Source organism: Grammomys surdaster, unplaced genomic scaffold, assembly GCF_004785775.1.
Source record: "Grammomys surdaster isolate TR1022 unplaced genomic scaffold, NIH_TR_1.0 126198, whole genome shotgun sequence".
Taxonomy (NCBI): Eukaryota; Metazoa; Chordata; class Mammalia; order Rodentia; family Muridae; genus Grammomys; species Grammomys surdaster.
Window position 1 is genome coordinate 6282356 of NW_021621003.1, and position 25014 is coordinate 6307369.

Sequence of the window (25014 nt, forward strand, 5' to 3'; positions counted from 1 at the left end):
ATTTTAGAGAGTGTTTGAGGCTGGGTCTTCATATACCTGAAGCTGACCTCAAACTTGCTGTGCTGCCACAAATGAGCTTGAACATCATGATCCTTCTTCCTTCTGCCTCTACCTCTTTCTTTTTCTTTTCTTTTCTTTTTTTTTTTTTTTTTTGCTGTTTTTTTTTTTTTTTTTCCAAGACACGGTTTCTCTGTGTAGCCCTGGCTGTCCTGGAACTCACTCTGTAGACCAGGCTGGACTCGAACTCAGAAATCTGCCTGCCTCTGCCTCCCAAGTGCTGGGATTAAAGGTGTGCACCACCACCGCCCAGCTTTCTTTTTCAATTTTTGCGATAGCCTAAATGTATGTATCTCCTTCAAAATTAATGTTTAAAAGTCTTTGTCTCCAAGATGATGGTATTTGGAAGAAAGGCTGTTGGGAGATGATTAAGCCAAGAGAACACTACCCTAACGTATGGGATCACTGCCAGATCCCATTCCAGGGATCTACCAGGTTGTCCTACCAGGTGAGAACTAAGAAAGGAGCCACCTTCTATAACCCAGGAAATGAGTCTTTACCAGACAACAAACCTTCCAATATCTTGGTTTGTGAAATCCAACAATCTGTAACTTAGAAAAATAAGTATCTTTTCTTAGGTCTTTTTTCCTTTTTCACGCAGGTTTTAGACCTTTAACTCCTGTTACTAGTGAAGCTGAGGCACCTGAGCAACTTAATAACCCCCATCTCAAATAAATGAATGAAAAATTAACAAATTACAAAAAGAGACCTGGGAATGTAGCTTAACAGTAAAGCTAGCATGTGCAAGGCCCTGGGATCAATGCCCAGTTCTAGGGGAAAAAAATCAGAAATGAGTCTGGTTATGTTAACATCCATTGGTTTAGAATCTTTAATTCAACTATGAATAAGGTTTACCCTACAACAACAGGTTTCAACGCTGGCAAAAATCTGACATCAACAGAGTAATTTGATTAAGCTTCCATTCTCCAGGCATTCAGTTAGGATTTGGTTCAACTACTGAAAAATCATCTACTTTTTCTTCTAGTTGTTTCTTATCTAGTTGGCAGGACGAACTTCCAAGAAACATGATGTAGTAGGCACTACTGTATACTGGTTGCTTGTTGGGATTAGAATAGACCTGTTCTGGTTTGAGGGATGCGAAAGGATTAGTTCCACAAGCAATGATATGCGTGTCCAAGTTCACCAGAATCTGCAAAGAGGCTTCCAATTCCTGTTGGCTGGGGAAGAGAGAAGGAAAAACCTTCAACTTAGTGTGAGAGAACAGAAACTGCCCAAGTGCAAGGCAATTCATGATCAATCCTAAAAGTTATCTAAAGCTGTACTAAGCAAGGGCTATTTTTTACTTCCCAAATGTCTCCCCAAATCCCGGATTAGCAAAGGACTGTTCCCAGAATTTTTTTTTTTTTTTTTTTTTTTTTTTTTTTGTAGCCACATGCAGGAAGGAGGAACATCTTCCTAAGACAGGAAGGCAAGGGGAATCAGAATGAGTCTATCTGTATATAGGAAGAAGTGAGTCTGCAAAAGATCACTAACAGAAATAGGTAAAAACCTGTAAACAGTAATCAATGTTGGAATCTCATAGTCACGAAGTAGCAGCAGGGTAGGCAGCCAAGCTTCCATCAAGCCTGGGGAGGCATGGAAACCTAAACAACGAGAATGGGAACGGGAAGAGAGGGAGGAAAGGCTCAAGCACAGCCTAAAAGCACGACATTTCTTTGGTGTTATCTACTCAACCCTCATGTTGTTCACCCCCAGTTCTTGCCATCTACCCAAGTTCTTCAATAAAAAATTCTGAACCAAGGTAATATGCTTGGGAAATGATCAACCAAGCTCATCATTCTACTGTATTTAATGAAGACCAAAAGAAACTAATAAAGACCAAGTAAAAAAAGATTTAAGGAATTTGTCCTGGCAATTTTTTGTCAACTTGACACAAGTAGAGTCATCTAAAGGAGGAAATCTCTTAGAGAGAAAAGGCCTCCCTAAGATTTAAGCTTTGGGCATTTTCTTAACTAATGACTGTGGTGGTTTGAATAGGTTTGGCCCCCATAGAATCATGTGTTTGGATGCTTAGCCTATAGAGAGTGGCATTATTAGGAAGTGTGGCCTTGTTGGAGGAGGTGTGTCACTGCGGGGGGCAGGCTTTGAGGTCTCATATGCTCAAGCTATGACCAGACATATGTTATGACGCACAACACAGTTCCCTTCTGCTGCCTGCCAATCAAGATGTAGAACTCTCAGCTCCTTCTCTAGCACCATGATTTCCTGAACACTGCCTTGCATCCCATCATGATAATGGACTGAACCTCTGAAACTGTAAGCCAGCCCCAATTAAATGTTTGCCTTTATAAGAATTGCCTTGGTCATGGTGTCTCTTCACAGCAAAAAGAGCTTAACTAAGAGTGATTGATGGGGGAGGGCCCAGTCCATTGTAGGAGGTGCCATTCCTGGGCTAGATTGAGCAAAGCATGAGAAGCAATCCGGTAAGCACAACCCAATCATGGCCTCTGCATCAGCTCCTACCTCCAGGTTCCTGCCCTGTTTGAGTTCCTACTCTGACTTCCTTCAGTGATGAACTACAATGTGGAAGTATGAACTGAATAAACCCTTTCCTCCCCAATTTTCTTTTGATGTTTCATCACAGTGATAGAACATAAGTGCAGAATGGAAAATTATCAGCTCAGCATTCCTCGGAATGAACTGTTCTTACCTGGATGGAATGCAGCCACCAAATCTGGATGAGCCAGATTCCCAGTCTCTATCTGCTCCTCCCAGAAGTCATGATATAGGGCCCTGTGGCCACTAAGCTGAATTGTTCCAGGCTCCAGGGGTAAAGATGAGGAACTCTGTAAAAGGTCAGCACCCACATCCACACCCACCATGATCACACGAAAGCCTAGGTGTTTGGGAAACATGTAGCCAAGCTCATCATAATCTCCAGAACGAATGAGAAATGTCTCCACGTGGGAAGCACCAACAACATGCAATGTGCTTCCCCCGGTCTTCCCAACATCTATTGCCAGAGTCCGAAGTCCTAAGCCCAGGGTCAAGGGCCGTGACAGAACATCTGTCATCAACCGCTTCAGAGAGCCATGCAAGACATCTGGGGCTGGCTGTGGCCTCCCTAGACTGGCCCAAAGCATGGTCATAGCATGGCTATCCAGAAGAGCATTCAATGTAGATTCTAGCTGTAAACCCCTCATAGAAAACCAGGTATCCCAATTCTGTATATCTTGAGGCAGCCATAGCCAAGGTCCTGAGGGTAGCACAAAATCACCTGTGGGACAGAAAGAGTTAATAAACAGGGCTGGAGAGAAGATGGCACACTGTTCTTGGAAAGGACCTGAGTTTGGTTTGCAGCAGCCAAATTGGGGAACTCACAATCTCCTGTTATTCATGTTCTAGGAGATCAATCTAATGCCCTCTACTAGCCTCGGGAAGCACTGCTCTCATGCAAAAACTGATAGATATATTTATTCTGCCAACCTATCCCCATTCCTTCTGTTTCTCATTTTCCCCTAAAAATAACATGCTTTTATGTGGTTCCAACTAAGATCATCAATTGCTATTATAGTACAATACCTCAACTTTACCTGTGACTAAAAGCCATTCCATGACACGATCCACAGCCACAAGACGGAGCTCTTGACAAACCTTCCTATGTGCTGGCCAATCTGATCTCTGGCACTCTGTATCACAGTAATAGACATTTCTGCACCTGAGAGAATGAACCAAAGAAGCATGTTCCTATGTCACAAAGATGTCTTTGTGTCCAAGGAAGGGGCTGGCTGCCTACAGCTAAAAAGAAAGGCCAGCAAGAGGTGAGGAAGGCAGTGAGAACGACAGTAACAACCCAAATGCAGAAGCCATGCGGCAGATGAAGCAAATGGATTAGGAATACAGTCGTGCTTAGACAGAGTGCTGCTTCCATTTCCACAGATCTAAAACAACTTAGTTTTTTTTTCCCCATAAAGAAAAAAAAGAAAAGACCAAAAAACCCTAGACATTTGCTGATGCTTTCCCTTACCAGATATGCTTCAACTTCTGCCTTCTCAGAACAAATGTCATCTTACCTTCTGTGTACTCAAGAAGTAGGAAGACTGTTATTTCATCTCCCACAATACCAAAAATAAACAGGATTAAAACTGGAGCCACACAAAATGAGGAACTATTAATTCCTCAAAACACAACAAAAAACAACCAAAATGAGCAAACAACAAACAACAAAAACCCTTAGGCTTGTTCCTCTTAGAATGAGGACTTAGTATAGGGTCATTTCTAAATGTTCCCCTATTGGCCCCCACAAGTCACCTCTTACAGTGCCGGAGAACCTTGCAATTGGAAAGGCCATGAGGGAGTGCTTTACAATAAGCACAGAATCGGAATGTGTCCTCCATCCTCTGGAACATTTCTCGTTGACATCGAAATCCAAAGCTTGATACTGGGGTTCCCCCATCTATCACCAACCTGTAGAGATAGTGTGGAAAAAGGTGCAACAGGGCTGAGCATCTCCCAAGTCTCTTCTGTGCTTCCTCTGTCTTGTATAGATTTTTTACTGTAATCTTAAATGTATCTGACTCCTATGTTTCTTAAGCAAATTGTTTCTTCTATAGTAACATGACTGACAAAGGTCAGAATGAGAAATTCCTAAATTATATTTGTCCAACCTTCTGATATGACTAGTACCAAAGACACTATGCATTTTCCACAGAACTGGTCACTCACTTGTATTCTTCATAGCTTTTTATGTTCAGCTTTTGGAGGATCAACTGGGACAGACCTGGTACATTATTGTCCAAGGAAATGAAACCAAGTGCATCAATGCTAGGGCCAGGTTTTGAGAGGGTTGGAGGCACTGGAGACACTTCTGTGGGTGAGATTTCAAGCATGGGGATCTCTGGTGGGGGTTTCTTGTGTTTTCGCCGTCGTGAACGAGGAGCCATGACCAATGAACTTGGGGACCAGTGCTAAACAGGAATGGAATTTGACAAAATGAATACAAATCTTTCAATGCCTGGCATTTTACTTAGCATTCAAGTCTGAGGCCCAACTATCAGAAGATTTACTCATCAGTTATAGATTACTTACTGGTATAAGCAGTTATAAAATTAGAGGAGACCACTGGGCACATGGTAGCTCATTTCTATACTCATATTTATGAGGCTATGGAATACATATAGAATTCCAGACTAGGCCTAGTTTGCATAGCAAGACCCTGTCTCAAGCAAACATAAGAGAATAATTTCATATAATTTATGTATTGTGTGGTATGTGAAGTTCTACAGACTGGTAAATAAATGTGCAAAGTAAGAAATTAAGAAACCTTAAAAAAAGGCAGTGGTTAAGAACTGGGTTGATCAAAATAGCCCCGAGACTTGCTATGTTTGATTTTTCTGCGAGGCAGGAAGGAACAGTTCATATAGCCCAGGATAACCCCTAATCCCTGTATTGCTGAGGATGACTTTGAATTCCTGATCCTCTTGCTCCAATTCTCAAGTATTAGTACCAAATCCAAGACTGTATTCCTGGCTAGTCTTGAAATTACTGTCTAGTCTAGGCAGGTCTGGAACTTGTGGCAATCTTCCTGCCTCTCAAATATTGAGATTATGAGTAAGATCCATAAGTGACCTTTTTTTTCTTTTTTAATAAGCATCTTTATGGGGGGATAAAATTATATTGTTCTGATTGGAAAGCATATATTTTCTTCTCTTATTTTCCATTTGCATATAGTCTTTTTTTTTTGTTTTGTTTTGTTTTTTTGTTTTTCGAGACAGGGTTTCTCTGTATAGCCCTGGCTGTCCTGGAACTCACTCTGTACTGGAACTGGAACTCACTCAGGCTGGTCTCGAACTCAGAAATCCGCCTGCCTCTGCCTCCCAAGTGCTGGGATTAAAGGCGTGCACCACCACCACCTGGCTTGCATATAGTCTTTTTAAAATGTCTACTTAAGTATCTTTTCCCTTTTCAATATATTTTCTTAATTTTTGAGAATTCCAGGCTTCCATATAATATATTTTGATAAAATCCACCTCTTACTCTTCCCATCAACTTCTTCTGGACACTCCACATGTATATACATACAACTTAGCCCACTCTCAAATTAACTTCTTTCTGAAATAACTCTTTGAGTCCAGTTAGTGGTGCTTGTATGTGTATAGGTGTGGGCCATTCACTGGAACATGAACAACTTTCCAGTGACCACAGTCCCATCAATTGTCAGGAATCTTCAGATACAGGTCAGACCTCCTGAGCACCTCCCCATTTGTGCTAGAATTTTGACTAGATTCATCTTCTATGGATCTTGAACAGGTCAGATAACCACAATCTGTGATTTTATGACTACAACACCATGTCATGTCCAGGAGTCAGCGTTTTATGGCATTTCTTTGCATCCTCCAGTTTTTATAACCCGATGCCCCAAGTCAATGTTCCCAGAGTCTTGGTGGTGTATGCTGTAGCATAGACGATAGTTTTCCCATTTAGGCCTGAACACTCAAAGTCACCTTTTTTTTTTCTTACTTTGACCAGTTATGAATTTCTGCATTAACTACTGTGCACTGCAAAAAGAAGTTTCTCTGACCAGGCTTGGGAGCAGTACAAATCTATGGGTTTGACAGTGTGGACATGTAGCAAAACAACAGTACTAGGTTCCCCCTAGGGCCTATGAATACTCCACTCAGGCTTTTCACTAGATTTACATTACCAGGCATGAATTCTTTCTTATGAAGCTGGCCTCAAATACAATCAGAAAGTAGTTGGTTACCTTCTAATAGCCATGCTACACTCAGTGAGCACATCTTGCCTGGAAGGTCAGTATTTTAGCATTTAGAGCCCACACTGGGTAAGGCCATTGATGTCTTCACCCCCAGCAGACAGCATAGCATCTCTGGGACTATGAAAGCTAGTTAACAGAGAGGAAGTTGCTGAGCCAGTTCTATAGATCTTGTAACCAAAATATGTATTGTCTTCAGCTGTAAGGCTTCAACACCAAGTTAGAATGTACTTTGTCTATTTTTGATTGGGTTATTTGTTATCTGTTGTTCACAGAAGTTGTGTGATAGTTTTGGGACAGTTCTGTGTATCCCTGGCCTGGCAATGTAGACCAGGCTGGCATGGAACTCACAGAGATCAACCTGCCTCTCTTGGAAATATTTTCTTTCTTTGTGTTGTTATTTCACTCTGTTGATGGTTATCTAGCTATCTATACTATTTTATCTTTTTTTTTTTAAGATTGTTTTGCCTGCACCTCATTTATGCCTGTTGCTCAAGGTCAGAAGACAGTGTTGGATCCTCTGGAACTGGAGTTAGTAATGGTTGTAAGCTGCTGTGTAGGTGATGGGAATCGAACCTGGGTCCTCTGGAAGAGTATCTAGTGTTCTTAACCATAGAGCCTCAAGTCATTTTGTCATTAGTTCTCAGATTATTTCTGTCAGTATTTCTCTATTCATCCTCTTCTTTGTATTCAAATTTTCTTTTTCCCTGACTACGTGCATTCAGAGAATTCCCATCTCTCAAGGACAGTTTTAACTGCTTTCATCTCATGAAGTTGCCCAAAACTTATTCTGGAGATTGTTATCTGCTCTGTCATTAGTGCTTTCTAGAAGATTTCATAGTAACTTACAGTTTGTGTCTGATATTCCCGTAGATGAAATATGTAAGTTTCTTCCTGTTTTCAAACGATAAGGTTACTTTTTTGCAGCCTAAACTGATCTCAACCTTGAGATATTTCTGCCTCAACCTTTTACTGAGGTCATAGGTATATGCCTACATTTCCAAAAATATATACTTTTACATATTAGTCTCCATATAGTATTTTACAAATGATTTTACCTGTTTATCGATAAACAAACATTGGGTGAATGTTGTTTTAATTTTTTTCCAGTATGATCCTTTGTGTCTAGGCATAGATAAAAGACAAGGCAAAAAAGAGACTTGGGTATCACAGTCAACTAGATTAATGGATGGATGGTTAATATTTTCCATGTCTAAACCATCATTAAAGAAAATCCTATCTAGAGTCACATCATCTTTTATGTTAGGACTGAAACCCTGCCATTTTGATTCATACATTCCTAGTGAAAAACTGGTAGTTATTTAGCTCAGCCTAGGTGTGCTTCATTTATTCTGCATCCCTGACAAAAAATCTTTGCAATTTCTGGTCTCTGTTCCTCTCATTTGGCTTTCAGTGATTTCATATAATCTTTGATATACTTGAAGACTTTTTTGACGAAGTTGGTTCATGACTATCAACACCAGTTATTATTATTATGCTTTAAATACCTTTTTTGGGCCTTCAGCAGAGGCATTTTGACCAGTGTTACCTTCTGTCCTGCTGACCATCTTGCCTCCACCCCCAGGCATATGTCACAGGACAGCTCATCATAGCCAGTGAGGTCCTAGCGGATGGCTGTGAAGGTAACTAGAGCCATGACACTGGTTTAGAAAGGCAGAGAGAGGAGCCAGTAGAACAGGCTGGCTGAAAGTTAAATTTTATGTTTTATATTTACAATTTTCCACCTGCTGGTAATTTTGGATAGCCAAAACTTGTGTTGCTTTCTGTTCCTTAAGTTAATTTAACAACCTGTGTGCTGAGACAGATATGGTAGCACACAACTAGGCTACATAAGAATCTGTCTCAACAAACTACAAAAAATTCTCTGTCCTTAATATATTAATATATTCTTTTTATGAAAAGATAGGCTGGAGATGTAGTTCACTTGATAAGAGTACTATACAGTAATTTTGAGGTTAGTCAGGAATACAGTCTCACTAAAAGAAAAGAAATAAGGAATGAAGATGGCATAGAATTACTACGTGTCAAAGCAATTCATTCTTGTGTATGCACCTCCAAATAACTGAAAATGGTTATCTAATAAATGTTATGATGTGAACGTTCAGAACAACACTGTCCAGAATAGTCAACTAGAAACTAAAGGTCCAATAAAAATGAATGATGAACACACTGGGATTTATAAGGAGAGGAAAGAATGGGGGAAGGGGTAAACCTGGAGAAAGACAGTAGATTGACAGTTATCAGGGATTGGATGGAAGTAAATGAAGAAAAACTGCCTCAGTTGAGTTTTCTTTTAGGAATGAAAATGTTTCAGATCCAGATACAGAGGTTTTATAACATTGTGACTATACTTAAATTTTTTTAATTAATTAAAAAAACTTTATTTATTTATTGTAAGTACACTGTAGCTGTCTTCAGACACCCCACAAGAGGGCATCAGATCTCATTGCAGATGGTTGTGAGCCACCATGTGGTTGCTGGGATTTGAACTCATGACCTCTGGAAGAGCAGTCAGTGCTCTTAACCACTGAGTCATCACACCAGCACCCCCCCCCCAAAAAAAAAACTTTTGAGAAAGGGTTTCAAGTATACCAAGCTGATATCAAACTTCCTATGGCGATGAGAATGAGCTTCATCTTTGATTCTTCTGCCTCGATCTCATGAGTGTTCCAATTACAAGTATATACTACCATGGTGGGTTTATGAAGGATGAGGATCAAACCCAAGACTCTATACACACCAGGTGAGCACTATATCAACACTGCATACATTATGTCAACTAAACTACATACACAGAGCACTAAATGCCATTCTATTGCTAACTTTAAATTTTTTCATTTCATACGTAAAATTTTCCTCAACCTGAAAAACTTAGGAAATAAATATCTATAGACACAGAGAGGCTAAAGTTATTAATATCCAGGTTTACTGTCTCCAGGGACAAGAAAAGGATAAGAGGATAAAAACACTGGCAGCAGTTGGTTCTACTGCAAACAAGGTAACAGAGTTCACATTAGGGATCATGTTTTGTTATAAAAATGGCCTGACATTTAATCCGTTTTAATCAGATTCGTTAAAGGGAACTTCCAGAATCACGATGCAGCTGAAAAATGTACACAGGTAGCAAAATGAACAAAATATTTCCAGAATCATCAAGCTCATACCCAACTCTATTTTCTTTTTCTAGATCAAAGAACCTTCTAATTTTTTCAGGCCATAATGGGTTGCAAGAGCTGTCATATCCATCTCTTAAACGCTGCTCTTATAAATCTATGGCCTAAAGTTAATGGAGAAATCACCTTCTATTTTTCTCTTGCACTTTCTTTCTCCGCACCCTTACGTTTCTATCCACCTTTCTCTCTCCTCGACCTCTGAGTCAATGTCCATAAAGCAGAGATAGCAAAAGCTCTTCTGAATTCTCATGTCCCTGTTCCAAAGAGTAGATTCCCTTTTGTCTTCATACTTCTGAACTCCATTTCCAAAAACTGACTTGATTATGCCTCTAATTTATCCTTCCTTCCACAATGCTAGGGATCAACTCTAGGCTATACCAAGTAAGCAGTCTGCCACTTAGCAAAACTCCCAGTCTACATACCACCACTTTGTTTATTTAGAGACAGAGTTTCATGTAGTCCAGGCTGGCTTTGAATTGTGTAGCTGAAGGTGGGTCATAAACTTCTATGTATGTAGGAGGGTAGGATATAACTAGACAGAAATTAAAAGCAGCACACCACTTGAAGGAAAAGGTAGTTATGGTAAATCCCTAATATCAAACTTCTCTATGTTCAGAGCACACTGATGACCTAAGTTATAAATGTACTGGCTTTCTGACAGGAAGGTGAGAATATAGGAATGAGAAGTCAGGTCTTTATACTTACGTATGTGTGCATGTGTGTAATAATTTCTGATTTACCTATCACAGACCCAGACCCTGGTTTTAGCTTTCCCAGAGTCCCAAGCTCCTCCAAGTTCAAGGGATACAAACTGAGAAAAGCAAAGGAGGGAAGGGGAGACCCAGACAGCATGGAAGGGTAAAACCAAAAAGATTTTTGGTAAGCACTCAGAACTCAAGCCATCCCTGATGACTTAGAGAAAACTACAGAAGTGTAAGCTAGCTCCTAAAAAAATTCTTACACTTCATCTCCAAAGTCTACCCTAAAACATTAACCTATGTTAAACAGCACATTCCCTTTTCTTCTTCCTCATTAACAAAGTCTCATATTTCACATAAGATACAGCCATATTTGCACTGTCTTCAGACCAGGAGATCCCACTAAAGTTTCTGAAATCCATCAGCAAATACAAAACATCTTTTGGATGGTGGTGAGAAAACACGGGGAAGCCAAACTTGTCACTGGGTTCCTTGAACAGATAGAAGGAGACTGGCATGGTGATCAACACTTGTTCCGGGACTCAGGAAGCTGAGGCAGGATGATCATAGGGAGTCCAGTCTGGATAGTGTCTCAGAACCAAAGAACAAAACCCCCAGATGTGAGAAAAAGGTAAAGGGGTTGGGGTTGAGTACATTTAGAACATTGCTATTCTGACACTAGCTGCTTAGTCAGTAATTAACACTCCCTCAAGTGATAAATACTTTACAGAATTATAAAATGAACTAAGTAGACAGATTGATGGGAAAGTAACTTACCCTGTTAAGCCCTAGGCTTCTTTCCTTCTCTTTCCTCCAAGTGAAGTGAATGTTTCATCTCTTCAGATCTAGGCCGTTTCTGGCCTGCAGCTGTCTGTTCACATCACTTCTTCTGCAAACTGCTGAAATGCTGGGTCTCAGTGACTAACATGTGCCCTGCCAACCAGACAGACAAGGATGAATTCTCCCTAATGAGACAAGTCAGGACCTGGACACCTGCTTGAGCTCTCTTTCTGACCCTTATTCTCTGCCAAGAGGGCTCAAGACTGTCAACACTCTCCAACTCACCAAAGCCAGGCAAGCTGAGGAAAGATGAAACCTACTGTTTCCTGGATGTCTCTCAAGGTAGCATTTCTGTTCTCACTTTACAGCTTTGTTAGGAGGGGGAAATCCCTTGGGATTAATTAGGGAATCAGTATTTGGCTGGAAAGATAGGCCCCAAACCAAAGGAAAGGAACCCCTGGAAAAACGTGTCAGTGTAGACCCAAGATGAGTTCTCCACACCCGATTCCTTTTTCAGCTTTACACACTTGTTAAATAGACTCCAACAAAGTCCAAACTAGTATCAAGTACAAATATAATTCCCCTAAAAAGGCAGAAGAAAAGTGGCATTAAATGGTACAAGGAACTCAACTATAAAAAAAAAAAACCAAGAACTACTTTGTAAAAATCACTTCACTCGTGGGTAAGGTATTCTCAAAGGACATTCTATATGACAGTTTCAAAACAAGAAATGCTTCTGAAATATCAAAATAAGTAAGATCAATTTTGAGTTACTGAGTAAAACACATACTATTTATAGGGACAGAAAACAATTATCTTTTCACTCCTTCTCGTAAAGGATGCTGCTGGTCTAGGAAGTTCAATCACACTTCTAGCTCCTTTCTACTTACAACTACTGAGCTGAAGACTCTAACAGCTGATATTTGGATAGTGATTCTGTGCCCCCTCCCCACTTTTTTTTTTTTTAACTTACATTTGACCTCAGCTGTCACCTGACTCTGGAAAACAGAACTTCTGGCAATGGGGTGCTAGGATGTAGTATACAATTTTACAAAATTTTGACACCAACAAAGAATTCCAAAGGATTCCCAAACAACAGAAAACAGGTACTACAAACAAGTAAGGAGTCAATGAAACATTGCATAACACCATATAGAATAGCTGTAAACAAAGGAAATTAGTTATAATATTCAAAAACACATATTAAATAGAGGTTATCATTGTGGTCATTTCAGGTCAACTTTGAACTAAAGGAACTTCAAAATTAAATGATGATCTTCAATGAGGTTAAGAGTTCTGTTGTTGATTGAACCCAGAAGGTAAAAGAAAGCACAGATGAACTCTGACAACTCAGAAGTGTCATCTTTTGGAGATAAAGGATAGTAACAGGAGAAAAATTGATGGCAGATATTTCATTTTAGTGTCACTTATATTTGTTGACATTTAAAGAAACAATTTAGAGATCTGAATTTTCCACAATTTGTATCATGAGTTGCAATGAAAATTATCTAAATATTTCATCATTTTTGGTAAAACTATCAATGAACATGAAAAGCCAGGCGTGACAGTTCATTCCTATAAAAATACCAGACCTAGGGAGGGTAAGGCAGGAAGATAGATGAATTGAGGGATAATCGGAGCTACATAGATTCTTTTCAGAAAAAAAAAGGAAGGAGAGGGTAGGGTGGGGGTAGAAAGAATTTCATACAAGAATTTCATTCTTTATTAATTTGAAAGACGTCTGTGAGGCTGGGTGACAGCCAGCCTTCTTGTTCTTTTCTTTCTTTCTTCTTTTTTTTTTTTTAAAGATTTACCTATTACTTTGTTTAACAATTTATTTACTTATTATATATCAGTGTTCTGTCTTCATGTACACCAGAAGAGAATCAGATCCCATTAGTTAGTTGTGACCCACTGTGTGGATGCTGGGAATTGAAGTCAGGACCAATGGGATCTTAATCACTGAGTCATTTCTTCAGCCCCCAAGTCTACCATATTCATGTATATTTGTTTGAGTTCTATTACTTTCTCCTTAGTTTTTATCACCAATCTGTAACCCCACAAGTTGATGATACTTTATGCTTACCTAAGACTCCCACAAACACTATATAACCCTAGCAATGAATTATAGAACTAAGAAGTTATTAATACTTAATATACTAGCTAAGTCCCTACTTTTAACAATGTGTAATTTTCATAAAACAAAATCAAGAAAAATCTTCGAAGTATGTATTACACAGTAATTTTAGAGGCAGCTAATGGACTGATTTGCAATTTAATATTATATAAGACATTATAATAAATAATTTAGATTGTTTTTAACTGGAATTTGCCTAGAATATATATTTTGATATAAAACGATGCTTTATATGTCTCATAGCTACTGTTTAAAGTTATTTTCCATATTATAAACTGTGAACAATTTCTCAATTTGTACAATGTTATAACCAATTCGACAATGGTAGAGGAGGCAGAGCAACCCAATATTAGTATTTTTGCTTACTGTTAAAATACCCAATTTATCAGTATCACTCTAACAAAGTTCAAGACTAGAACATCTCTTCCAACCCAGAGTTGGTGAAAACAGTGACTTTCATTTTATGTATGGTACTAGAGGTTGAACCAGGAGCTTTGCACATGACTGACAAGTACCCTATCACTGAACTATATATATATATATCCCTAGCCCAAAGTGACTTCAAGTATTATATTTTGGAAAATTATTGTAGGTACCCAAAGTTCTCCAATACTCAACTACTCACATTAAATAAAAAAGGATAATGAAAGTTGAAGGGGAAAACAAAATTTTTAAAGACAAGAATTTAACTCATGAAATCATCATTAATTATCTATAGGATAATCTCTAAGGGTTGCTCTGTTAACAGAATTTTACAATTTGCATAAAAAGGTTAAATCAGACTAGATGTTTCAAATAAAACCCAACACAGAGATAGGAGCAGCGGCCCATGCATGGAATTTATTGTGTGCTACCGTTTATAAAATACTTGAATAGTCCTGCACATGCATAATATTTCCAACTTAGACAGAAGACCATACAGGGTGCACTTTCTGGCAAACAAAACAACAGATGGTTCCGCTGCCTGGTGCTATGAGCTGTATTCCAGGGCATGAGGGAAGCAGGCCACCAAAGTAAAGGGAAATACCAAACTACAGTGGCAATCAGTACAGGTCAGTAACTGTAAAATTAGCACATGGTTCCATTTAGTTTAACCAAGCAGTTCTGTAACTATCAAAAGTAAAATTTCGACATGCAGTCTTGACTTTTATGCTTCCACTAACATCTGAAGGGTTGAAGAGAACCATTGCTTCTAGGCTGCATTACTTAGTCAAAAACATTTCCAGACATTTTTAATTTCCTTTGCATTAAAACATAAAAATGATAGAAAGCCAGCAGCAAATCACCCTGGTGGTTTTTTAAGCAACTGGAGTACTCACAATAAACTAAAATTTCTCATAATATCTACGTAACCTATACATGTTGTACCTGTACATCATAGGTCTATATATTAAATATTTGCAAAATGAAAACATGCATACACAAAATACGTCAAGTTTTACAGACATGATTTGAATTAAAATTTACTTTGACAATGTACAAACTTCTTTTAAAGTACCTTAAATGAGTAATTCTGTAATTCTTCATAATTTTAAAATTTAGGTTTTTTTTTTTCCTTAAATCTCTGGGGTGTAAATCTCAAAAGATATGGGCAAAAAGGAATCTAAATTGGTTTTTGGATTTTGTTCAAGTAAGAGTCTTCTTAGAAATAGTTTATGCATTCATAATTGAAAAATACCAAGACTATGTTACAGAATTAGCCACATTTAAGAACTATTGACCTGAGGTCAGCATTTTATATAAACACCAACTGGGTTTGTCAGATTTTGTCTACAATTCAAAATACATCTAGTAACCTCAGAAATATATTTAAGACCATGCTAATCCATCCTTTTAAAGACATTTCATGGGGTGAGGGTGGGGGAGTTCCACATTAACTCTAAAGATTGCATTTAAAGTCATGGTTGAAAAAAATCTAATTCTACTGAGGGGAAAAACAAAGGAAATCTCATTTGTAAACGTAACTGTGTGAACCACAAGCATAAATGGAGGTGTAGATATCCTCCACTGGAAATTGCCCCAAGCCCCTGCTCACTGCTCTGCTCTGTGGCAGCGATTACCCAATCTTATAGACAGCACAAGTCCCAGGGCCCTCAAGCCTCCATCCAGGAAGGGGCAAGGGTCTCAAAAAGCACAATGGTTTCTTCAGAGAGATTATGACATTTATCACCAGCTCGGTCAACCCCTCCAAGCTCCTTGAGTGATCTGTCCATTTGGGGCCCAAGATGTGAGAGTCCCTGGGAAGCCGCTGGTCACTGGGCACTATGGTTGCCAGTCCCGTGGTTCTCAGTGGCATGTGCGGTGTTCAGAGAATTGAAACCATCTTGCTGCACAGCATCTTTCCGGGGTGGCATTCTCTCATTGATCCTATCCAAACCCTTTGCCTCTTCAAAACTGCAGATTCTATGTGGTGGAGAGAATCCTCGTATTGCTTAACAAAATGCAAATTTGATAAGTCAGTAATTGTGAAAACAGTTCTGAGTTTTCAAAAACAACGAATTTTAAGAAGAAAAGAAATTACTGTAAATAGCATTTAAATTTTACTTTAGTTGAATTCTATCCCCATTTGAGTCTATTAAAATAGGAAACATTTTTAATCCTAAATAAAAAGAAGAAAGCTTCATAAATGACAAGTTAGCACGGTTTTGTTTGCTTCACTTTAAGTAAATCAAAACAAAAACACTAAAATTACCTTTCACTGCTCACAAAAAAACAACCTATAGAAAATGGCCTCAAGGTATCGGTCTGCTTTTACTAAACCAGTTATCTCCTATTACCTCAGACCTAAGATCACATGGTGACCGGAAAAGTGAGGTAGTAAAGAGGGGCAAGGAAGCTAAAGAAAGACAATCCTCAGCATACAAATATGTACCAGAAACTTGGGAGGAGAAAGAAATGAAGTAGAACTTAGCAGGTAAGAACTACCTTGAAGAACTATCATCCTAGCAACAGCAATATAAAATAAAAAAGGTGGAAAATGCCTCCCAAGTTAGAACTGTGTTTGAATGATAAGCAAAAAGGATTCGTAACTTTATATTTTAAAACATGTTTCCTTTCATTTTCTGACCAATTAATACAAACTATACCAAAACCAATGGCAATCCTTCTTGAGTATCACGAGGTTTTGGGTGTAACTGTTTTGAGACAGAGATTCACTACCTGGAATTATTATGTAGCTTAGCCTGGCCTCAAATTCACGATCTTCCTGACTCAACATCCCTAATGCTAAGATAAATATTCAACACTAAGCCAAGCATACACCAATATTTATGGATTCAATATTACTTCATCTGGAAGGATGGTAATTCCATTAACAAAATGTTAGTTAAAAATATCTATATAATTACTTACAGTCTACCTGATTAATATCTCTAATCTCTAGGACTGTATATAAGCATAAAACAAACGAATGGCTATGGCCACTAAACAGAAGTGTATAATATCAAGCTAAGTCTTGAAACAAATGAATATAATCTTAACTATAAAACTACAGCCCAAACTTCAAGAAACAAAAAAACAAACCAAGACAAAATCATTATAGTAATAGCTCCTGTACTACAACTGGCAATAAATAAATAAATAAACTCACGTGTTTATTTAGTGGAGGGTTTCACTTAGGGGAAAAATCTGAGTAGCATAAACATGCAAAATATGGCCAGATCTCTACTTGCAGGGTTAGTTTAATAATGTCCACTAAAACAGGCAACATAATTGCTAAATATACAACATATGCTAAGGAAATCAGCAACAATGAACTCTAGATTATACTAGAAAAGAAAAAAGACATATATATATATATATATATGTATGTAAGTATGCATGTATGTATCAGCTATTGTGATTTAAAAAAAAAGAAGAATGTGACTGTTAAACTTGATGAGTTAGCCAGTATGATTCATCTGTGCGAGCTAGGCATAAGATACATCCACAGAATATTCTCTGATTCCCACCCACAGACCACAGATCCCTGCCCAGTGCAAGGACTCTGATCGTACCTTTTTCAGCCTCAATAGCCTCAACTGTGGCTGTACAGAAGTGAGCAGAGGCATGCAAAATGAATGAGAGAGATGAGAAGGGTCATATTGTACAGCAGAAAAGGCAATGATCACTTAATATATCACAGTACCCCCAAACTACATCATTTACAATTGAACACAAACTATACCCATATTAGAGAGCCCCATCCATTCCCCCAATTTCTAACATAGCACAGCTTACATACAGCACTATGACATCAGAGCACAGGACATATAGACCTATTGTAAAGACAGACACCTCAGCACCCATGCAAATATACTCCAGTATTAATTACTCATCTTGAATTTACTGTTATGACTGTTCTAGAATTTTCTATTGTTTATCAGTGAATTACTGTTACAGGAAAATTATGATAATAGCACTGTAGCAGAAAAACAAACAAGAGGATCTTTCTTTCACTTCCAATATTAACAACATTCATCACCACTTGGTTCTCTAAGATAAAAACTAGAAGAAGTCAGTAACAGATTTCTGTCCCCTTCAGTGCAAAGAATAAACAACAAAATCTGGTATAACTATGATTAAATTTAAGAACCCTGAATTTGTTGTATTAGTCAAAGTATAATTTTCAGGTTCTGTTGTTTAGGGGGAGCCTAAAATGATCAATTTTCTATGCTAAGAACTTGGGGTTCCTTTGTTTTGAAGGAGGCTGGCCTTGAACTCCTTACCAAATGTTCTTCTTTCATCAGTTTCTAGAGTAACTGAAAGGCTGTAAGTGTATACCACTGTACCCTGGCCCCTACTCTACTGCTGACTGCCTAACTATCTAATCATCTATAATGTTGTAAAAATTCTATTTATATTCAGTTTATCATGATGATGAATTTGCTTGGAAGGGAGAAGACCTGTATTCTTAGGTGAAGAAAGAAAGGGCATCTTTTCAAACCTGTACACTAATCTGAAAGGTATTAAAGGATGGAACTATCATCTTTCAGGCAATGAATCCTATAAGGATACAATGTATAGATCATGTGAAAAAAATTCTTGGTATAACTTACACTGGCACACTTAAAGAACTGAATATTTAGTCATGCATTTTGTAATCAAAGATGCCTTTTTGGATAATGCAAAGTTGGTAGGTCAGAGCATTTGCTGTTCTTGCAGAGAATTCAAGTTTGATTCCCAGCAACCACTTGACATTTAACAATCATATCAAATGCTAGTCCCACAGGACCTGACACGCTCTTCTTGGAGGACACCATGCATGCACACAGCGCATGTACGTATAATATATGCAGGCCAAACACCCGTATGAATAAGATAATGAAATAAAATTTCAAAAAAATTTAAAGGACATATGATCATTTACTTTGGGGTTTAAAATCATAAAAAGAGTTGACAAAGGGGAACAAGATCTAAAAATGCAAAGAATAATGTTACTTGCTTGACAATGTGAAACAGTATGATTTAGATGTTATTTCATCCAAACCAGCTATGAATGGAAGAGCCTTATAAAAGTAAATTTAAAAAATATAAGTAGTCTTAGCCAGGATGTAAAGTGAATTGGGGATCCAAGAGGTAGGATGAATATTGAATAAGGATTTAGTTTTCCTTAACTGTTAAATCAAATTACTACTCAGGCATACACATTATATGTCCACCTTGGGAAAAAAAAAACAAAAACAAAAACCCAGGGACATACAATCTATTGAACTGGGCATGGTGGCAATGCCTGTGATCCCAGCACTCAGGCTGGTGGAGCTTTGTGAGTTCCAGGCTAGCTAGGGTTACAGTGAGACCTTGTCTCAAATAAACAGAAAATACACAAAATAGAATGAAAAAAGACCCATCTATATTTATTAGTTCTCAAACATTCATTATCAGCCCCTTCAGAATGTAAACATTTTTCTTCATTAAGTTGAATGAAGAAAAAAATGTCCACCAGAATATGATTTAAGAGGTTGTGATACTAAAAGTGATTATGTATGAAGCATTCTCCAACTTGTATATGGTAATAAATTAAGACTAAAATTGATCTCTTCAAGAGAATTACTACCTAGTTAATTATATAAAAAATTTTAATTCTACTGATATCCTTTCTAAGCTATGAAACTTGGTAGTAAGCTATATACTCACTCTGTCAAACTGAGAGGCTTAAAATTGAAATATAGGCATCTGAAGCTTAAATAGTAAACTAGAAACATCTGGTAATTGTAAAATTCTATCTTAAAGCCACTACTGTACTTCTCCTTCCTTCATTAATTTTCAATCACACAGGTGACAGTGCTAATAAGTGTCAGTACAGTGCTGCCTTTAGCTATTATGTTCAATACAATGATGAATAAATGATAATTTGGCATTATTAAAATAAAGATACTATATATTTTCCCATATAGGTTGTGTTGTTGATAGAATTATAGGGTTAATTCCCAATCAAATTACTATGGGTGGAGGACAGATACAAAACTCCAAAAAATCAAACTGCAGTAAAGTTGTAGTAAAAACAAAAACAAAAACAAAAAAAACCAAAACTCTCCACCCAAGAAATAAAACATGTAAAATAGCTTCAAAGATACTAAAAAGAAGAGTTGGGCATGGTGGTGCTTTTGCCTTTAATCCCAGCAGCCATAAGGCAGAGGCTGGAGGACCTGGATAAGTTTGAGGGCAGTCTAGTCTATAAACTCCACACCAGCCAAGATCCTGCCTCAAAAAACAAAAACTAAACCAAAAAATAAATAAATAAATAAACATACTGAACTTCAATAGTCTGAAAATAAGCTTGAAGTCTCAGAATTAAATTCATTTTTATATTACCTCTTAGTCATATATATTAACATCAAAGTTTGTATCCATAGAAATTTAAAACATTAATCTTTTAGTAAAATATAAGATGTGGTTTCTATATGAGCTTTGTCACTTCTTTTAAAGTCAAGTTTTCACATGCTAGGGAAGTAACTTCAACCAAATGCTCAAACCATTAACATCAAGAGCAAAACTAGGGAGCTGTCCAGTTTCCCAAATTAGACCCCTCACGCTCAGCTCCTTCCAGTAACTCACTCTATGCTGGGAACAGACAGTCCCTTCAGCAAAGCGGCTGTCTCCCAAACCTTCCCTGCAGTTGAGGGTGGTTTCCAAGTTGAAGGAATGAGCTTCAGGCTGCATGCAAATTAAGAATAAATAGAAGTACCAAGCTGTCAACAAAGCATGTAATTAGCAGGTGCTAACTGTGAAATCTGAAAGCAGAATTTGCCATGGATACAATATAAAACTAGAAATATATCCAAGGATAGCTGAGAGATGACTGTTAAGTTTATCTATTTAAATATGATATCTTTTAATTTTTTTTTCATTTCTAAACAAAGGGTATGCTTTTCATTATTAAAAATGATCCTTTACTACTAACAATTTTTTAAATTTTTACTGAATATTTAAGGTTTTGTTAATGTTTTAATTTACATTCATGTAATTTTCTTTGGCATTTAAAAATATTTGTAAAAGAAAATTTGAGGGCAAAGAAAATTATAAGGAGCTTTCTTTTAAATCCAAAAATAAGAGAAAAGAAATCTAGGGATGGTACATAGTTGGTGGCTCAGTAGTGTTCAAGGTTCTAGATTCGCAGATCTCTACAACTATGACAAAAACTGAAAAAAATAAAACAAAAGCCAACTAAACATAAACCCTCATTCACTATATAAATCTGGAGTTATATGTAGTTTCTATTCAAATTGTTATAGCTGTATTTCTTGTTTGCACCAGTGGTAACAACACATGATAAAACAACATGAACTAAAAATTAAGTCTATCAAAAACTGCTTTAATGAAAAAGGATATGTTTTGAAACTGAGTGAAATACATTACAAGGGAGTTTGGAATTTATTCAAATACTTAAACTCATTTTTTGTCCACTTTAAAAATTTATTAATTACTGTAGTAAAAACAACAGATCTATCACTGCCATTTTAATAGAACAATGATCTGTCAAAGTCACTTTGTGAATAGTTTTTTCCACATCACAAATTTTGTATTCCATCCATAAGGGAAAGAAATTGAGACTGTGTGCTTCTGTGTATTGGCTGTAACATTCAAACCTCTTTCTTCTATTCAATCTGTAATGGGCTTTCAAAGTTTACCCAGTACTTACACAGATGCTTAAAACAATAAAGTTAGCTTTTTTAAAAAAAAACATAAAATATTCAACGAGCCAGATTACAGGAATGCTTTACGTATAATTTTTTTATTTTCATGCAAAATAAAGGCACACTTAATGACACCCTTTCAATTTTGACTTACATGATTTAAATTCAACCCTTTATAACAATAGCTTAATATCTAACGTTACATTCATATTCAGAATGAACCAAGTGCAGCAACAAATGCAGCAAACCTAAAATCAAGGTGCTACAAAGCTGCTTCTACATCAAAAGACAGACAAGCGTCTGATAGAGTAATTTAATTGAACATATATTTACAGACATACAGCTATCCTAAAGAAAGACAGACAGATTTAGGAAAGCAGCTATATCTGCAGAGGAAGGAAACAGCATGTTACAGACAGTCAATTATACATAGAACATTTGACAAACACCACAGAAAACAAACTAATCATTTACCAGGGTACAAAACTTGGCATAAATCTTTTGGCAAAAAGAATAAAGGAAGTTTTGGGGCCTAAGCAGAATTTTAACTCAAAAAATAAATACTTGAAAATATAAACATTATCTAATACAATTACGTAAATTTTAAAAGAAAGAAACTTGGAATTACATTTCCATTTTAGTAATATGTATATCCCTGATTCACATTCTTGACTGAGGCTTTTAAAAGAAAGGGGTGCATTAAACAAATGAATAAATATTTCAGAATTATGACATGAACTGCTCCCGTATCACTTTATGAAAAGCTGGGGAACTGATCATTATTTTCAGTTAAAAGACAACTCGTTCTATTAATGTTATGCCCTAGCCAGGTACTAATTAGATGCCTATCATATAGTACCCTGCTTATGTCAGCTGCTAAGACAGGAACTAAAAAGCAGAAGGAGTTCCCTGCATGCATTATGTGTATTGTTAGCAAAAGAGTGAGGTGTGCCCCAGTCCATCTGAGGCACAGCAAGTTGCATAACATCATTACCACTTTGCAAGGTCTGCCGTCCTCCAGCCAACACTCCACTAGGCAACATCCCTGTGGGAGTCAGGCCCTTGAGTGTCAGCACGCTTTCACTCTCCTCCCTACAGCAGAGAAATTGAACAAATATAAGGATTAGTAGCTTAGAGGTACAGCATTTGCCTAGTATGCCCAGTGCACTAGGTTTGATCTTCAAAATTTCAAAAAGCAAAAATGAAAAAACTAAAAATCTATCAATAAGTATTTACTTTAAACAAACAAACAAACAGGAGCTATGGCCCATATGTAGTCCATGTATATAATTTATTACATTCATTGTTAGTAACATATTTTCCTCAATTCCAAGATACTTATTTTCCCATATTCTAAATGGTTCATTTAGGGTAGACATATTATAATTGAAGTATATATTGTTTTCCTGAAACTTGTCTTCCTAAATTTTAATCCCAGGAAGGTTAAGTTGTACTCTCACAAAACAGATATAGGATATATGGATGAGAAAATTCACCAGGAATCTTATCCTGGTCTGATTGTCATGGTACAAATTTGGTGCTTTCATCACAAGATTAAATTTCAGTGGCAGACTGTGTGCTTAGTATGTTTTAGGTCCTGGGTTTGATACTAGCACCACAAAACAAAAAAGCAAGTAAATAAAACATTACCAGCTTCAAATTAATTTCTATTCCCTTCAACAGCACATAACCTTTCAACCAGTTTCAATACAGAAAGAAAACCAGTTGCTTTTAAGTATCAACCAGAACAATGCTCATAAAATACAATGAAATAATTTTTTTTTGCACACAATCAGGAAAATTTTTCGGTACCTGAGAACAGAGAAGACTCTTGCCATCTTGCCAATTGCTCGGATCTTGTTTCTTATGATTTCTTTCCGGGCTGCAGCTGAACCTACTTTCAATGGAATAAATAGAAAAAAGGCTCAAGTTTAGGGCACTCAAGCACTAGCCTATTCCAGACTCATCTAAATCAATACCAGGTCTCCTGCTACCAGTTGACATGGAGGAGACTAGATAACTCATGCCAAAAAGTTTCTCAGTCCTTCAATGATTAGTCCAGCCCTGTCAAATATTGGGGACTGATAAGAACAATTCACAGAAGTTAATTATCTTATACCACTGACTAATCAGGAGAGGAGTAAAATAGGGGAGGAATGGGGAGACTTGAGCCCAACTTGGATTACAAACCAAAGGACAAAAAAATAGGAACAATCCTATAGTTTTTAATTTTCATGGGAGCCTATAGCATGCAGACTAAGACAAATGGAAGACTTCTGTTTATCACGAAAGTCTTTAACATGCACACTAGAAATAAGTCATATTATAAAAAAAAAGCTTCTTCATTCTAAGTTAATCTACAAAAAATGTACAAAGATAACAATAAATACAAAGGTGATCACAAAGTAGGGACCACAAACAGTATTTTAGATACGAGTATCTCTTAAATTCATGGACTAGCTGTCCTCTAAAATCATGCAAGCTTTAATAACCATAGGCAAATATGAGATAAACAGTAAGAAAAGACTCCCTTGAAAAGCTGGCAAAAGAATACAACAAAAGAACTGGCTCCTTGGCTGGACAGACTCAAAGGATCACTCTTTCTTCCCTTGATCTCTAGCAAGAACAATAATCTCAGTCCTGTTACCATATATATCCGTATATATAGCAGCTAGAGTTATTCTAGACTGGAGTGTGTTTCCTTACACCTGTGCTTCAATACCATAAAAACACGCATATGGAAGCACCACTGTTGAAGAGAAGGTCAAGGAAAGGCCAAGATGCTAGAGCAAAATAGACCTTAGATATGCAGAGGTCTGAACAAGCAGAAATCTTGTTGTAGGTGACAGTATTTCATTTAAAATTCAAACAGACTACAAATACATATAATTAAAAACTACGATGATGACTAGACCTAACTAAAATGAAACAGGAAAAAAAAAAAGCCCAAGTTCAAGGATGAAAACAGCATGTATGTAGAGAGCAGGGCTCCAGTTACCTTATTTGTTATTCTCTTTTTTTTTGTTTTGTTTTGTTTTGTTTTGTTTTGTTTTGAGATTTGTTATTCTCTAAAGGATAATATAGAGAGCACTGAAGCTCCATGCCCAAAACTATGTGGTCATTACAGCATCAATGACGTGTTCTTCAGATTAATTAAAAAAGGTTAAGTATCAAAGAATATCAGAATCTGAAGACACACTGGGTATATTTCCTTATTTTACAGACAAAAAAAAAAAAAAATACCCAAAACACCCAAATGAAAAAAAAAAACAAAAAAGCAAACCCCTGAGTTTATTAAATA

General features: G+C 37.1%; 2 protein-coding genes across 6 annotated transcripts in view; both read right to left on the reverse strand.

Moving 5' to 3' along the window:
* Nucleotides 1-857: 857 nt before the first annotated feature.
* Mss51 (MSS51 mitochondrial translational activator) lies at nucleotides 858-5689 on the reverse strand. The gene is made up of 6 exons (XM_028758567.1): nucleotides 4744-5689; nucleotides 4330-4485; nucleotides 3612-3736; nucleotides 2729-3295; nucleotides 1568-1661; nucleotides 858-1235 (listed from the first exon to the last, which is right to left on the reverse strand). Exons 1-6 carry the CDS (start codon nucleotides 4959-4961, stop codon nucleotides 992-994), a joined length of 1404 nt encoding a protein of 467 aa, XP_028614400.1. The 5' UTR covers nucleotides 4962-5689; the 3' UTR covers nucleotides 858-991.
* Nucleotides 5690-14413: 8724 nt separating this feature from the next.
* Ppp3cb (protein phosphatase 3 catalytic subunit beta) overlaps nucleotides 14414-25014 on the reverse strand; it is a 49441-nt gene continuing 38840 nt past the window's right edge. For 2 of the 5 annotated variants that reach the window (XM_028758506.1, XM_028758509.1), the window contains exons 11-14: nucleotides 23526-23610; nucleotides 22708-22805; nucleotides 17595-17624; nucleotides 14414-16030 (exon numbers count right to left, since the gene is read on the reverse strand). In XM_028758506.1, coding sequence (XP_028614339.1) covers nucleotides 15852-16030; nucleotides 17595-17624; nucleotides 22708-22805; nucleotides 23526-23610 — 392 coding nt within the window. In that variant the 3' untranslated portion in view covers nucleotides 14414-15851. The remainder of the gene's footprint in view (nucleotides 16031-17594; nucleotides 17625-22707; nucleotides 22806-23525; nucleotides 23611-25014) is intronic. The other 3 variants (XM_028758507.1, XM_028758508.1, XM_028758510.1) reach the window with 3 other exon arrangements.

What these genes read in the sequence shown, in the direction of transcription:
- Mss51 (XM_028758567.1), bottom strand. Translation starts at nt 4,961, where the DNA reads ATGGCTCCTCGTTCACGACGGCGAAAACACAAGAAACCCCCACCAGAG. An exon ending in AAAAGCTATGAAGAATACAA is followed by an intron (nt 4,486 to 4,743) that starts GTGAGTGACCAG and finishes CTATCTCTACAG; the next exon opens with GTTGGTGATAGATGGGGGAA. An exon ending in GGAATGGCTTTTAGTCACAG is followed by an intron (nt 3,296 to 3,611) that starts GTAAAGTTGAGG and finishes TCTGTCCCACAG; the next exon opens with GTGATTTTGTGCTACCCTCA.